The sequence below is a fragment of the Onychomys torridus genome, chromosome 17 (assembly GCF_903995425.1).
Source record: "Onychomys torridus chromosome 17, mOncTor1.1, whole genome shotgun sequence".
In the NCBI taxonomy this organism is placed as follows: domain Eukaryota; kingdom Metazoa; phylum Chordata; class Mammalia; order Rodentia; family Cricetidae; genus Onychomys; species Onychomys torridus.
In genome coordinates, this window is record NC_050459.1 from 17,860,166 (window position 1) to 17,874,473 (window position 14,308).

General features: G+C 44.6%; 1 protein-coding gene across 2 annotated transcripts; it reads right to left on the bottom strand.

The window, feature by feature from the left end:
* Window positions 1–1,473: 1,473 nt before the first annotated feature.
* Window positions 1,474–13,991, bottom strand: Gins4 (GINS complex subunit 4). 2 transcript variants are annotated; one of them, XM_036209153.1, is made up of 8 exons: window positions 13,811–13,991; window positions 13,313–13,426; window positions 11,004–11,090; window positions 8,775–8,888; window positions 5,186–5,283; window positions 4,963–5,051; window positions 2,465–2,555; window positions 1,474–2,394 (listed from the first exon to the last, which is right to left on the bottom strand). In XM_036209153.1, exons 2-8 carry the CDS (start codon window positions 13,406–13,408, stop codon window positions 2,298–2,300), a joined length of 672 nt encoding a protein of 223 aa, XP_036065046.1. In that variant the 5' UTR covers window positions 13,409–13,426; window positions 13,811–13,991; the 3' UTR covers window positions 1,474–2,297. The 2 variants fall into 2 exon arrangements, with proteins under 2 accessions (XP_036065046.1, XP_036065047.1); XM_036209154.1 differs by lacking the exon at window positions 11,004–11,090.
* Window positions 13,992–14,308: the final 317 nt, after the last annotated feature.

Consider the following 14,308-nt stretch of genomic DNA (forward strand, 5'->3'; position numbering starts at 1 on the left):
CCAGACTTGGTACACCTAAGCGTCTTCCATGTGTACTGGCTTTGGCAACATGGAAGCTGCAGAACTGAAGAGGTCGTGGAGAGCAGCTGAGGCTTGGCACTGTGAGAGGCCAGGAGAGGCCATTGGTGAAGATACAGCCTCAGCTGCAGTAGAGACCCAAGATACTGGATGCCAGGCTTGTAGGAAGACCATCAAGGAGAGCAGCAGGTGTGGACTGGAGCTGGCTCGAGTCAGTGAGACAAAGCGCACGTGTTGTGGATGGCAGAGCTGGGGAAGTAGCAGCTCTCTGGAGTCCAGATCGTGAGGGAGTAAATCTGACACTGTACTCAGCCTTACACTGCTGGATCTCGGTTTTGCTTTGACTGTGCCTCTGCCTGCTCCATCGCTCTTGGAAGAAAAAGCATGCACCGTAGTTTTATTTTACAGGAACCAGTTGTTAGAATTTGAGAGACTTTGGATATTTTCAGGAGATTGAACTTGTAAAGTGTTTGAATTTGAAAAGAAAAGTTAGATGTGTTTTATATTGATATTGATAGCATCTTGGGGATAAACATGAAAGTAATGCTATCTTTTAATAGCAACATTTAGGTGTGTCAAGTATAAGAGGGGTCAATTATACCAGTTTGTTTGTTTGTTTTGTAATTTTATTTTGGTCAACTTGACACAAGTTAGAATCCTCTGTGAAGAGGAAATGCCAGTTGAGAAAATGCTCCACAGGCAAGTTTGTAGGGGCATTTTCTTGATTAATGATGGATGTAGGAGAGCCTAACCGACTGCAGCAGAGCCTCCCTTGAGCAGTTGGTCCTGGGTTGTTTAGGAAGACTGAGCAAGCCATAAAGAACAAGCCAGTAAACTGTTCTTCCATGCCCCCTGCTTCAGTTCCTGTCTCCAGGTCTCCAGGTTCCTATTTGAGATCCTGCCCTGACTTCCATCAGTGATGAACTTGGTTGTGGAAGTACAATGAGACAAATCCCTTCCTTCCCAGGCTGCTTTTGGTTTTACTGAAGCAATATAATTCAAAGTAGGACAACCGCCAATTTGGCCACTCTGGTGAGTCACCCTAATTCTCTGCAAGGGACTTACCACACTTTCTGAGCAGGGACAAAGAATATTTAATTCAGGATTGTAACCCTGGTATTACATCAGCTAGGCACGTCAGCTGTGCCTAGCACACTGTCTGCTCAATACACATTTGTGTAATGTAGAGGACAAAGCTACTCTGGAGAATGCAGTTTACTAGATGAATGTCAAATGCTTTTGTTTACAGAGAACTTTCCTTGCTTTGATCTACTGGGTTCTGTTGGCAATGATGGAATTTTCACTCTGATGACGTTATGTAAGTGAAAATCTGAATTATCAAAGAGACTGGCTGGGCATGGTAGTGCATGCCTTTAATCCCAGCAACAGGGAGGCAGAGGCAGGTCCACATAGTGAGTTCCAGGACAGTCAGAATGACCCTGTCTCAAAATGAATAACAAACAAACAAACAACAACAACAAAAAAATAAATAAAAGGAAGAAGACACGGAAACACAGGCTGCTTTTCATCAGTCTCAAGGTGCCAAGTCATGAGTTATGTCTTCCCTTCAGGTGTTAGCTGTTCACATTAGGTCATTTTATCCATATCCCTGCATACTGCTGAGGTCCTAACTTAGGAGACAGTTCATGATGATGCTCTGTTCAGAAGCTGGATCAGGGACAGCCAAATGGTCTGAAGACTTGCCAGGCAAAGCTGACTAAGACACAGGGAGAATCCACTTCATTGGACATTGAGCTAAGAACTGTCCAAAGTCTTCTCTACCATAAACCTGACATTTAACAGTGGCTTAGTTAGTTGACTTTCTTCAGTCATGCATGACAGAAACTTGTGTTAAGTTCAATATTTGAGGTTCTAAAACATCAGGTCACCCATTTAATGATGTATAGAAGCAGATCATAACTGTTTAATCTGCTTATGATCTTCTACCAGGAAAGCTAAAGGAATCCTCTTGTTATCATCAAGTTATACCCAATCCATCTCTCCATTACGACAGGGAGGAGAAGCCTCTTCATGACCTTTCCCGAGCTCAATAAATAGAAAAAGAAAAGGCACACATCCGACAGTCCATTTATTTGCTGAGTATCCACACAGAGCAAGGGCTCCATCTACTGGTGCTGGCTAGAACAGTAGGACATTAGAAGATGTGGTGATGAAGGGACTCCACATTGATTCCTTTTCCATGTCCAAGTAGTCCGCACGAAGGAAATGGGTTTCTAATATTGTCCATGATTCCACGTTCGCAGGCTTGTTTTTCTGTTTTATATTAGCTGAACTGCTCCAGAAGCAACAAGAGGTGCAATGGTTTTGTATCGGATCAAGTGCTGGGAGCCCTCCTCCAGGTCAATGACATAGTCTCTGAAAGAGGAGAAGAGTCATGTACAGCGTTCAGCCACTTCTCCATGGGGAAGCCGCACACAGCACTCACCTCTGTTCATCGGCTTCCGGTTCCACCAGTATGTTTTCTTGTCGTTCTTTCACCCTCAGAAACACGTAGGAATCCAGGTCTGGTTTGGGAACTGCCAGGAAAAGACACGTGGAATCATAAAACAGCAAACGTGTTCCACATGACAAGTCACTAGGGTTAATGCTACTGAGACTTGTGGTGTAGAGGGAGATGTGAGGGGTGACCAACAATGTACAGGAGATTCTCCTATACAGCGGTCTTCTATTTGGAAAGGGGTCCATTCCAAGAACCCCACTGAATAGTACGGAATCTTATAGATACTTCTCTTTATGTACATACTTATGATAAAGTTTAATCACATAAGCACTAATCATATAAGAGCAATTACACTGTAATAATGTGGCTTCTGTTATTGCCCTGAACCTGCCCTTAAGTTTGCTGTGAGAGGACATATTGCCTACATGATAAAGGAGGTAAGTTACTTACTCATTGTGGGATAGTTTGGCCACCACTTTAACACAAGCACTGAGATACGTATAGTATCAGTTATCTGGTAAGTGAGATCTCATAATACTGGTCAGAACAGTGCAGGATTAAAAAACATTTTTTAGGTATTTATGTGCATGAGTGTTTGCCTGCATGCAATGCCACAGAGACCAGAAGAGGGTGTCGGATCCCTTGGAACTAGTTATAGACAGTTCTGAGGTACCACGTGGTTGCCAGGAACTGAACCCAGGTCTTCTATAAGGGTAGCAAGTGCTTTAAACCACTGAGCCATCTCTCTAGTCCCAACAGTTTAGGATTTAAAACTTACAAATTATTTCTAGAACTGTACAGTTTGTACTTGTGGAACATGGTACAATGACTGCAGATAACAAATCTTGAAAAGTGAAGCCACAGGTGAGTGGAAACACTGCACACTTTGGAAGATACAAACAACTATTAACACGTCTTTACAAAGGAGGTGGTTAGGGAAGCCTCACATTGTGACATACACTTTCCATAGTGTGGAACAAAGCAGCAGATGTGCTTTTTTTTTTTTTTCTTTAAAAGCCCAGGATTCAAAGAGGGGAAGGAGGCTGGGAATGGCACAGTAAGATAAAATGGACGTGAAGATCTAGCTTACATACAGGGAAGCTTGGGTTACATGGTGACAGGGTTGACTGTTAGACAAAGTAGTCTCTCAATGATCAAGACTAAGAACCTGCTTCCCCTTCCACCATCACCAGCCAACACAAACGTGTGTTGCAGCTGGGCTATGCTTCTAAGGCAACTCTGCTCCTGGCAGGTTCAGTGAAGTTACTGATTCAGAATGCTACCAAGTAGCATGGGTCTGCTTTGTTCTAGGTCTCAGAGGTTAAAATGTATCCTTTTGGAATCCATATATGCAAGCTGTAACTTCTATATTTGAAATGGAACTATGGAAGAAGGCTTTTAAGAAGGTATTTAAGTTTACATGACACCATTTGGGGTAGGCCCTAAGTCAATCTGACCAGCGTTCTGCTAAGAGGAGATTAAAACACAGAAGGGAATAGTAACTTTAAAGATGCCTAAGCCAGGTGGTAGTGGTGCACGCCTTTAATCCCAGCACTGGGGAGGCAGAAGCAGGTGAGTTCAAGGCCAGCCTGATCTACAAAGTGAGTTCTAGGATAGGCTCCAAAAGCTATAGAGAAATCCTGTCTCGGAAAAACCAAAAACCAAAACTAAAAACAAAAAAAGATGATGTAAAGATGCCCTAACGCTTGCCCGAGTGTATGCAGGACACAAAGCAGGAACCACGAAGGGGACAAGTTCTTACTAGACGCCAAGTCTAGTGCCTTGATCTTGGACATCCAGCTGCCAAAACTGGGAGCTGTTTAAATGTGCTAGGACTGTTACAGGCATCCTGGTGCAGTACACACCAGGGCAAAAGATGAGGGCACCACTTTATGTGTGGCCTGGGGATGCTGAGCTCGGTAAACAAGGTAAGATCTGGTCCCCTAGAGAAAGGTTTGATTTGGTCTGGCGATTTGGTCTCATTAGACTCAATTATAGCAGGCTGTGAAGCTGAGAGATATGGATTTCATCGACAACCACAAAAGCTCAGCTGGTGGATCTTCACAGCAGAGCTGAAGGGCCCTTTCTAGAGGCAGAAAACTCTTTCGACCCTCCTTTGTAGACACCATATTCTAAAACCTAGGAAACCTGTGATGCCTGCTTCCCAAGAGCTCAGAGAGGCCCAGGATCCTCCAAGATGCTCGAGGGCATGTGGCTGAATAAAGGAAGAAGGCAGCAGCCATGAGTCCAATCCCATTTGCAGGACACAAGAGTGACTAATGCTGACACACTGATCCTGACACGTGGTTTTGAATACTTCTGTCTTTAACCAGAACCCCGCTCTTTCCTCCTACTGTCTCAGCTGCTTCTCTGCTCCCTCTTTTTCTACACTTACTAAAGAGAGCCGTCTCTCAAGTATATGGAGATGTCTGGGATGTACATTATGGTCCTGATCTTGATCTGGAAAAGGCGGCTCTGCTTACCTGCCCTCAAGAGGTCCACTTTCTGCAGGTTGGGAGGCATGTGCTTTAAGGCAACATTTTTAAGATGGGTCTCTGTGTGATCCATATACCTGGAACAAAGACATTCAAACGGCTGTGGTGTACACTGACAAGGAGCCACCAGGGCTCCCAGCCCAACCACTGTGGACGAAGCTCATGCTGGAATCCAAGTGAAGAAGCAAATCCACATCTCCTGTTTACTTACTCTTTGACAAAGACAAACTCCTCTGGAGAAAGGATGGAAGGCTCCTCACTAGGGCGTGTTTTCTCCTTTTCTAGGATGTGAGGGAAAAACTTCTCTATCTGTGATGATATATAATAAAGATGAAAATTCATCACTGAGGGTTTGCACGCTTGCTTCCCTGATCTCAGTGCCTTGTATACACTAGGCTAGTGCTCTGCCACTGAACTATACCAAGGCCCAGTTTTATTCTGTGTATGTGCCTGTGCATGTTCATATGTGTGTATGAGGGGGTACACGTATGCGTGTGCATACATGTATAGGTAAGAAGAAATCCTTGGGTTTAATTTTTCAGGTGTCATCAACTTGGATTTTTGAGACATTGTCTCACTGTCCTGGAGCTTGCTGGATGAGGTTGTTGCTAATTCTAAACCTGACGAGAAAGGGCTACAGAAATTGCTCAGTGGTTAAGAGTATTTATTGCTCTTGCGAAGGACCTGGGTTCAATTCCCAGCACCCACAAGACAGATCACAACCACCTGTAACTTCAGTTCCAAGGAATCCAATGGTACCCTCCGGCCTCCATGGGCACCAGATGAGAACACTGTGAATAGACTTATATGCAGGCGAAACACCCATAAAGGTAAAGTTAGCAGCAGCAGCAGCAGCAACAAAACTGACAAGGGGGTGGGAATTTGGCTTGGTGGTAGAGCACCTGTCTAGCATGTGCTAGGTCCAGTTCCCCAAGCAGAGGGGTTAAAAAATAAGTCACACAAACAGCAAGCTTCCAAGAACTCAGAGGAAGAATTCTAAGACCCTAACATTAAAATTCTAAGATCCTAAGACCCCCCAAAAGGAAGACAGTTCAAAGGGGAAAGCTTTTGGTAGAGAAATTCTGAAAACAAACTGCATCATATGGTAATGAAAAGAAAGGGTATCATTTAATATTTAATGTACAGGTATCTTCCTAGGAGCTGAAACTCATACAAAAGCTGAAAAAATAAATACAGAATACACAAACATAAAAACGACATTTAATTGTAAGAGTATTACCAGTAATAATCTATATAGCTTGGAAAACAGCAGTAAGACCTAAAAATGCTCAACATCAATAACAACCAGACCAAAAAAACAAACAAACAAACAAACCAAAAAACTAAATGCTACCAAAAAGCCTTTAGTGTGTCCCCAGAGGCCTGGGAGGAACTGGCCTGCGGTGAGGAGTAAGCGCTGTCAATCCTGTTAAAGGAAGCGGTCTGTCTAAGGAACGAACAGTGACCAGCAGGGAGAGGGCAAAGAAAGGCAGCACCGGCCACCTTTAAAACCGTCAGTCTATCTTTAAAGTGTTTTTCTTGAACACTATTTTGTAAAGTCACCTAACAGTCAGGCATGGTGGTAAATGCTTATAATCCTAGAACTCAAGAAGAACTCATAGGAGGCAACCCTGGCTACACGGAGACCCTGTCTTAGTAAAGATAAGAGCTGATATCTCTGTGATGCCTTTTAAAACTAATCCTACCAATGAACTGAGAGGATTAGACACACATGAATAAAGAGCACTGCTTAGGGATGGAAACAACTCAGTGGTGGGTTGCCTGGCATATGTGAGGTCCTAAGTTCAATTCTAGCCCTGGCTCAGGGTCCCTACCCACTTAGTAGGTAAAGGCACTTACCATCAATCCTGAAGACCTGAATTTGATCCCCTGAACCAACACAGAGGAAAGCTGAGAATGTATTCCCACAAGATGTCCTCTGACCTCAACATGCAGGCCAGTAAGTGTAAAAAAACAAAAAATAAGCAAACAAAACACCTGTTGAGCTGGGCATGGCCATTAATGCCTGTAATTTCAGCACTTTAGAGGCTAGGCAGAAAGACTGAGTTCAGGTCAGCCTGGATTACAGTCAACACTTGTCTCAAACACAAACAAGGACTGGAGATGCAGTCTGCAGAATACCTGCCTAGAATACAGAAAGCACTGGGCTTAATCCCGGGCACTACATAAATTGGCATGGGAGTGTTTGTTTATAATCCTAATACTTGGGAAGTGGAGACAGGAAGATCATGAGTTCACTGTTATCCTTGGCTACAGAGTGACTTTGAAGCCATTCTAAACCTGCCACAACCACAAGAAAAAAAAAATCCATGAATAAACACATGTAATAAAAACACAAAAGTAGATGAGCATGTTAACTCACGCCTTTCATCCCAATGAGTCAGAAGCAGGCAAATCTTTTGAGTTTGAGGCCAGCCCTGCCTATGTAGTGAGTTACAGATTAGTCATGGGTACATGGTAAGACCTGATCCTAAAAGATACCTCCCTCCCCAAATAACAAACCCCACAAAAACAGTAACAAAAAGCAAATTGTTCAGTGGGTAGATGTCTGGCTGAGAGAAGATTCTGGTAAAATACCCTTACTATTGGCTTAGTCTTATTAATGAGTCAGATAAAAATTGTCTTGCATATGTACCAAAACTGCTGATGACAAAATATTAAGAGATAGCTAATATTTTGAGTGACAAGATCAGGATTCCGAGACCAGGATAATGGCCCAACTTAAAAAGAACACATTTAATCACATTTAGGGGTTGGGGATTTAGCTCAGCGGTAGAGCGCTTGCCTAGCAAGCGCAAGGCCCTGGGCTCGATCCTCAGCTTAAAAAAAAAACAAAAACAAAAACAAAAAAACAAAACAAAACAAAAAAATCACATTTAATGGGCTGGAAAGATGGTTCAGTGGTTAAGAGTACTTGCTGCTTTTGGAGGACCTAAGTTTGGTTCCCACAACCCATTTGGGAACTTGCAACCATCTGTAACTCCAGTTCCAGGGGATTTGATACTCTCTTCTGGCCTCTGAAGGCACTGTGTATTCACATGGTGCACATACATGCAAGCAAAACACTTATACACACAAAAATATTTAAATCCAAAAGGTAATGTTTAAGAGGCTTAAGTATCAGCCGGACAGTGGTGGTGCATGCCTTTAATCCCAGCACTCGGGAGGCAGAGGCAGGCGGATCTCTGTGAGTTCAAGGCCAGCCTGTTCTACAGAGCAAGCGAGATCCAGGAGAGGTGCAAAGCTACACAGAGAAACCCTGTCTCGAAAAACCAAAAAAAAAAAAAAAAAAAAAAAAAAAAAGAGAGAGGCTTAAGTATCAAAGCCCTAAATTCAGGGTTTAAACTCCAAACCATACCAGGACATTGTGGTATCTAGATCTAGATTGGGTAATTATACTTCAAACATGTCAGGATGGAAAGAGTTTACTGAGATGAATCTAGTTGTCAACTATGCTAATGTGATCCTGAATGGTGTTCCTATATGCTTCACATCTTGAATAATGGATGTGACTGTCCTATTCCATTGTAGTTTGACCACATCTATGGAATAGGACAATCATATAGCCAGAGTTACACACTGAGACCCTGTCACAAACAAACAAACAAACATTAGATTTTCCTGAGCTTACCCAACCGATAGTCTCAGCTACACTTCCCAGAATGTACTCTCCTTATTCTCTGGCTAGAGTGATGCCAGGCTCTTAGAATCTGAAGACCCTGAACTTCTCCCCATGCTATTTGATAGTCCATATGTTACTGCATTAATGCCCATCAAACCTTCATGAGTCGACACCGCAGGTAGCTGCTAAGGACATAGCGGATCCTCTCCATCTCCATTCGATGGATACTGACTTTCAGATCCCCCCTTTTGGCTCTTCTGAGATTTTCTTCCTATTATAAGAGAAATTTAAATCATGATGTTCAAACACTAAACACTATAAACATTGGCAAAGTCAACAACCCAAAGATTATGCAGTTATAAGATAACAAAGAACTCTGTTAGATATATAATTCAAAAGTACCTATTTTAAAGATGATTTTTTGAATATAATCTGACAATGGCCAGCCTCAAGGGTCCAGGACTCCAATCCAATTGTGAAGGAGATAATACAGCAACAGCAGAAATGTCTAAGGGTCTATGAACAAGTGTTAAAACTAGTTTGGAGCTGGGGAGACAGCTCAGTGGGTAAGTACCTGCTACTGCAGGCATGAGAACCTGGGTCTGGTTCCCAGACCCTCACTAAGGCCAGACGTGGTAGTGCATGTCTGAAATCCCAGCACTCATGCGGTATGAAGGGAGATAGAGACAGGAAAAGTCCTGGAAGCTGCCAGGCCAGCTAGGAGCAGACACAGCAGTGAGCAACTAATAGACCCATCTCAAGGTAGAAGGGAAAGACTGACATCCAAGCTGTGTTATGACCTTCACATGCAGGCACACATGTGCCTGAGCATACACACAGAGCTAAAAGAACCCAGCAACCACTCCACTATGACAATCTATAAAACAGACATTGTAAATTTGCTCAGAAGGTGGTAATAACCTAACTAAGCCCACAGCATTCAAAACCACAAACCACAAACTTAAATGTCTACAAGGGCTGGGGCAGGTTAAGGATGTGAAGGAAGGGTTGTCAGGAATCAGAGGGAACAGGACAGCACAGTGAATGGGATTATAGTTAGCTGCTCTGGCCAAGTCCTCTCATGTAGAATGTAGAGACAGTGACAGACCTTAGACTGTGGGAAGCCGACATGCTGGTATTTACAGGACTCAGGCTGGAGAGAAGGCTTGGTGCTTGGCAGCCCTTGCAGAGGACCCAGGTTTGACACCTAGCACCCACACAGCAGCTAATAACCACCTGTAACTTCAGTTCCAGGGAATCTAATACTGTCTTCTGGGCATGTAACCACCTGTAACTTCAGTTCCAGGGAATCTAATACTGTCTTCTGGGCTTGTAACCACCTATAACTTCAGTTCCAGGGAATCTAATACTGTCTTCTGGGCTTGTAGGCACCAGGCATGCATGCAGCACAAACATACATGCAGGCAAAACAGTCATACACATAAAATAAAAATGAACTAAAAGATTTTATGGAAACTCTTGTAGTTTATAAACAGATGCAATGACCAATCTTGGCTATCACCTTGACCACATCTGGAATCAACTAACACTCAAGCGGCTGGGCACACCTGTGAGGGATTTCCTTGATTATATGCTGAGATGGGAAGACTGACCACACACTCTGTGGGCAGCCTAAAAGGACATGGGAAGAGGAAGCTCTTGTTTTTGCCCGTTTGTCCTCTCTCAACGGCACGATCAAGTTCATCCATCCTGTTGCTGAGGCATTACTTCCCTAGTAACAGAACATACTTCTTAGGGATTCCAACATATACTGAAGATCAGCTCAGACACACATCCTACTGACTGAGCCACTTACTATTACATTCTTGGCCTTTCTGCTGGGAGTCAGACCACAGCTTGTAAGCCACTGTAATAAATCCGCTGTGGGGGACCTGCCCCCACCTTTCCTGCCAGGGTACTCTTGAGGAGTGAGGGATAAGAGAGTTAGATAGAAACATAGAGGGGAGAGAAACAGATAAAAAACACAGGATAGCCTCGGGAGGGCCTGGATCAATATCCACTGGCCCCTTCTGGCTCTTCTAGAGGGCTTTTTAAAGGAATGCCAAAGAGTGGAGCAAAAGACCTTCCCCTGGCACAGCCAAGTGCAGACCCTACCCAACCTGGTAACCACGCATGTGGTCAATCTGTCCCCTTATGTAGCCCTGCTGGGTAAAGCAAGCTCAGATCTCACTAGAAAACCTCTGTGGGCCCCCATAATCTACCATATATATATTCTTTTAGAGAACCATGACTAATACAGCTAGATCTTTTTATAAAGTACTGGGCTGAGTCAAACAAAGACTTGCTACCAGAGCACATTTTACTATGCGGCCCGAATGCATTTAGCTTTCTCTTCCTCTGCAACCCAGAGACAAGTAACTCTTACCATGTGTTCTAGCTGCTCCATGACACACTCGACAATCTCAGACTTGCTTTCCAGTAGCTCAGGGGCAAACTTTTCATTCATCCACGCCTAAAACCCAACACGGGAACAGTGAGTGACACAATGGAGCCAAACAAACTGGAGACAGACAGCTCATGGGCTGTGAGCACTGCAAGTGCCTCACATGGAAGACTACCAGACGGGAGACGAGGAATGCTCTAAGGACAACTCACGCTTCATGGTGGCCTTTCGTCTCTTCTTTCAGGGGAGAAGCTTTTATTCACTGAAACAATTCTCAATCACTGTTGACTTCATTCATCACTATGGTAACTGCTAAGTAATGCCACCTGGTGCTCTAGCCTTACCTGTCATTTAAGGGCATCAACTGGGAATACATTTCTACTTCCTCACCAACAGGGAGCATCATCAAGCTCTTCCTTCCTTCCCCCTTCTCGGAGACAGGGCCTCACTGTGGTCCTGCACTGGAACTACCTATGCAGACCAGACTGGTCTCGATCCCCTTGGCCTGCCCCTGCCTTCTGAGTACTAGCACTGAAGACACATGCCACCACACCTGGCTTAGACGTACTCTTTCTAAATCATTCCTCTCATTGTTGCTACTTTACCTATTAAGTGGATGTGTGTGAGGGAGAGAGAGCACACATGGGGAGCTCAGAGGACAACAAACATATAGGTCTTGCTGGTCAAACTCGGGTTGTCATGCTAAAAGGCATCTTTACCCACAGAGCCATCTTGCTTGCCCAGGATACTCATCTTTCAATTATAGGAAACTAAGTTTTAGCTCGGTTCAGATTTATATGACAATGAGGCTCAACCCTTCTGATTTGCTTACCCAATTATCATCATCATGACACAGTTAAGTATTGTGTTTGCTATAACTGTAAGTTTTACTTCAAACTTCTCTAGTAGTGATACAGCTATATACAGAAATTCTTTGCCTGGAGCATACCTTTAATCCCAGCACTAGGGGAGGCAGAGGCAGGCAGATCTCTGTGAGTTTGAGGCCAGCCTGGTCTACAGAGTGAGTTCCAGGATAGCTAGGGCTGTTACACAGAGAAATTCTGCCTCGAAAAACCAAACCAACAAACCAAAAAAAAAAAAAAAAAAAGAAAAAAAATTCCTCGTAATTCTGGGGATGAACCCAAAGCTTGTTGCATAGTAGGGCAATTGTCTACTGAGCTATATATACTCTCAGTCTCCAGTCATAATATTAAATATGATCATCACTGTTATGAACTGAATTTTGTTCTTCAAAATCTGTTTGATGGCTGGGTTCCAACTCAACAGAGTAGTTGCTTAGCATGTGTAAGCTCACTGGTTGTAATCCTACCTCAGTGCTTCCAGATATGACTAATGGGTACAGGGTTTTAAAGAGGTGAGGGTGCTAAAAATGAGCTCCTTAGGATGGGACCTAATTCAATGGGACCGATGTCCTTTTCAGAAAACAAAACTGTATCACAGACACAGCCAAGAAGGCAGACCAAGTGAAGACACAGGAGACAGCCACCTACAGGCCAAGGAGAGAAGCCCCAGAAGAAACCAATCATGCAAGTACATTGATCTCAGCCTCTTAAATACAAAAATAAAGCTCTTGGGTAAGCCACTCAGTCTGTGCTCGATTATGTAGTCCCAGCAAATAAATACAATCACCAAAATGAGAAATACTGCACTTGTAGGAAATCTTTTAAACCTTTTATTTAAAATACATCTTTCCTCTTTTCTCCCTCCATATATATATATGTATATATACATATATATATGCATGCATATGCAAATAAATAATTACAACCTGCTTAGTTCATTTAGTGTTGCTTGTCTATGTTTTTAAGTCTGACCATTTGGTATTAGATAACCATTTAGAGATCTCATGCTCAAGGAAGACTAATTCTCCCTCTCTCAGTTGTTAATTATCTGCTGCTAACTTAGGGGTGGGGCCTTGTGAAATTTCTCGGTTCACGGTGGGATGTCAGTTGGTACTGTCATTCACTGTTCAGGCCTTGTTTAAGCAGCCATATTATTGAGCTCTCATGGGTATAGCTTCCCTGTCATATTTAGAAGACGACTGTGCTGCAGATTTCCTGGTCCTCTGGCTCTTAGAATCTTTCTGCTTCCTTTTCTTTGGTGTTCTCTGAGCCCTATGCGGTAGGGGATGTGTTGTAGATATGTCCACTGGACACGCTGTAAATATATCTACCCATTCGGTGTCCTTATTTTCTGAGCCCTGGCCATGCACACTTGGAGTAAGGTAAGGACTAAGAACGGGGCACAGGGGTTCTATACGGGGTGCTTACCTGCTCCAGTCTTTCAATGAGTTCTGCAGGCGTCAGGACCACCTCTTCACTACCCCCATCAGAGTCCTGTTCATGGAGATCCAGCACCTCTGTCATCGTTTCTGAACCAGGAACCTAACGACAATAAACCAACACCCTGCCACTTTTTCCCCCGTTAAGTTGCAAAAGGTTTTTAGGGCACTGTTTATTGGGGCTGGAGGGGGAACCAATGGCCAGGGATGGAGAACTCAGACTAATTTTCAGTGTTGCATTTAGCCCCTCAAGGATTAGGTCAGTTGTCATTTTCTCTCCTAATCCTTTCCATTGCATGGGCCTGGAACGAAGCACCACCTACCGTACCAAACGGCAAGTGCTTCTTTCCGTCCCCAGTAGCAGTTTTGTTAATTTGCCTTAGTGCCAGGTACCCATTTCCGTTCAGATGTGAAACTTGCATTGCGTTATGTGCCTGGGGTCCACGGCTATAGCTGACCTATGTCGCCCGGGCGCCCCAACGCTCACCTCACAGTAGACACTTAAAGCCGCTACACGGCGCGAGGAATTCGTCTTCCCACCCCTTCCAGCCGGCACGCTGGAGGGGAAGCGCGGGCGGAGGCGGAGGCGGCGGAACTCCGCGTCCCACCGACCCAAACTCTGGAGGTGCAAATCCCGCGCTCCTTTCCGAAACCCAGCATCCACCGGATATGACGCCGGCGTGCTGGGGAGCACTAACCAATCACGCCCCGGGGAAAGTGGCCAGGCGCCCTTTGGCCCCGCCCACCGGAGGGCGGGCATTCACCGCGCCACGGAGCGTACTTCCGGAAGGCGGTGGCGCAGGCTGGGAGCGCAGGCTCAGGTAACGCCAAGCCCGCACTGGCCACGTGGGGGCGCTCACCACACAGCGAGGGCAGCAGGCAGTGCCGCCTGGCGGCCGACCCGTGCAGGCGCCTGCTTCCCCGGGTTGAAATCGTTGCGCTCAACTACACCATCATCTGGGAGCCGTGAGGAACGCAGATTCTC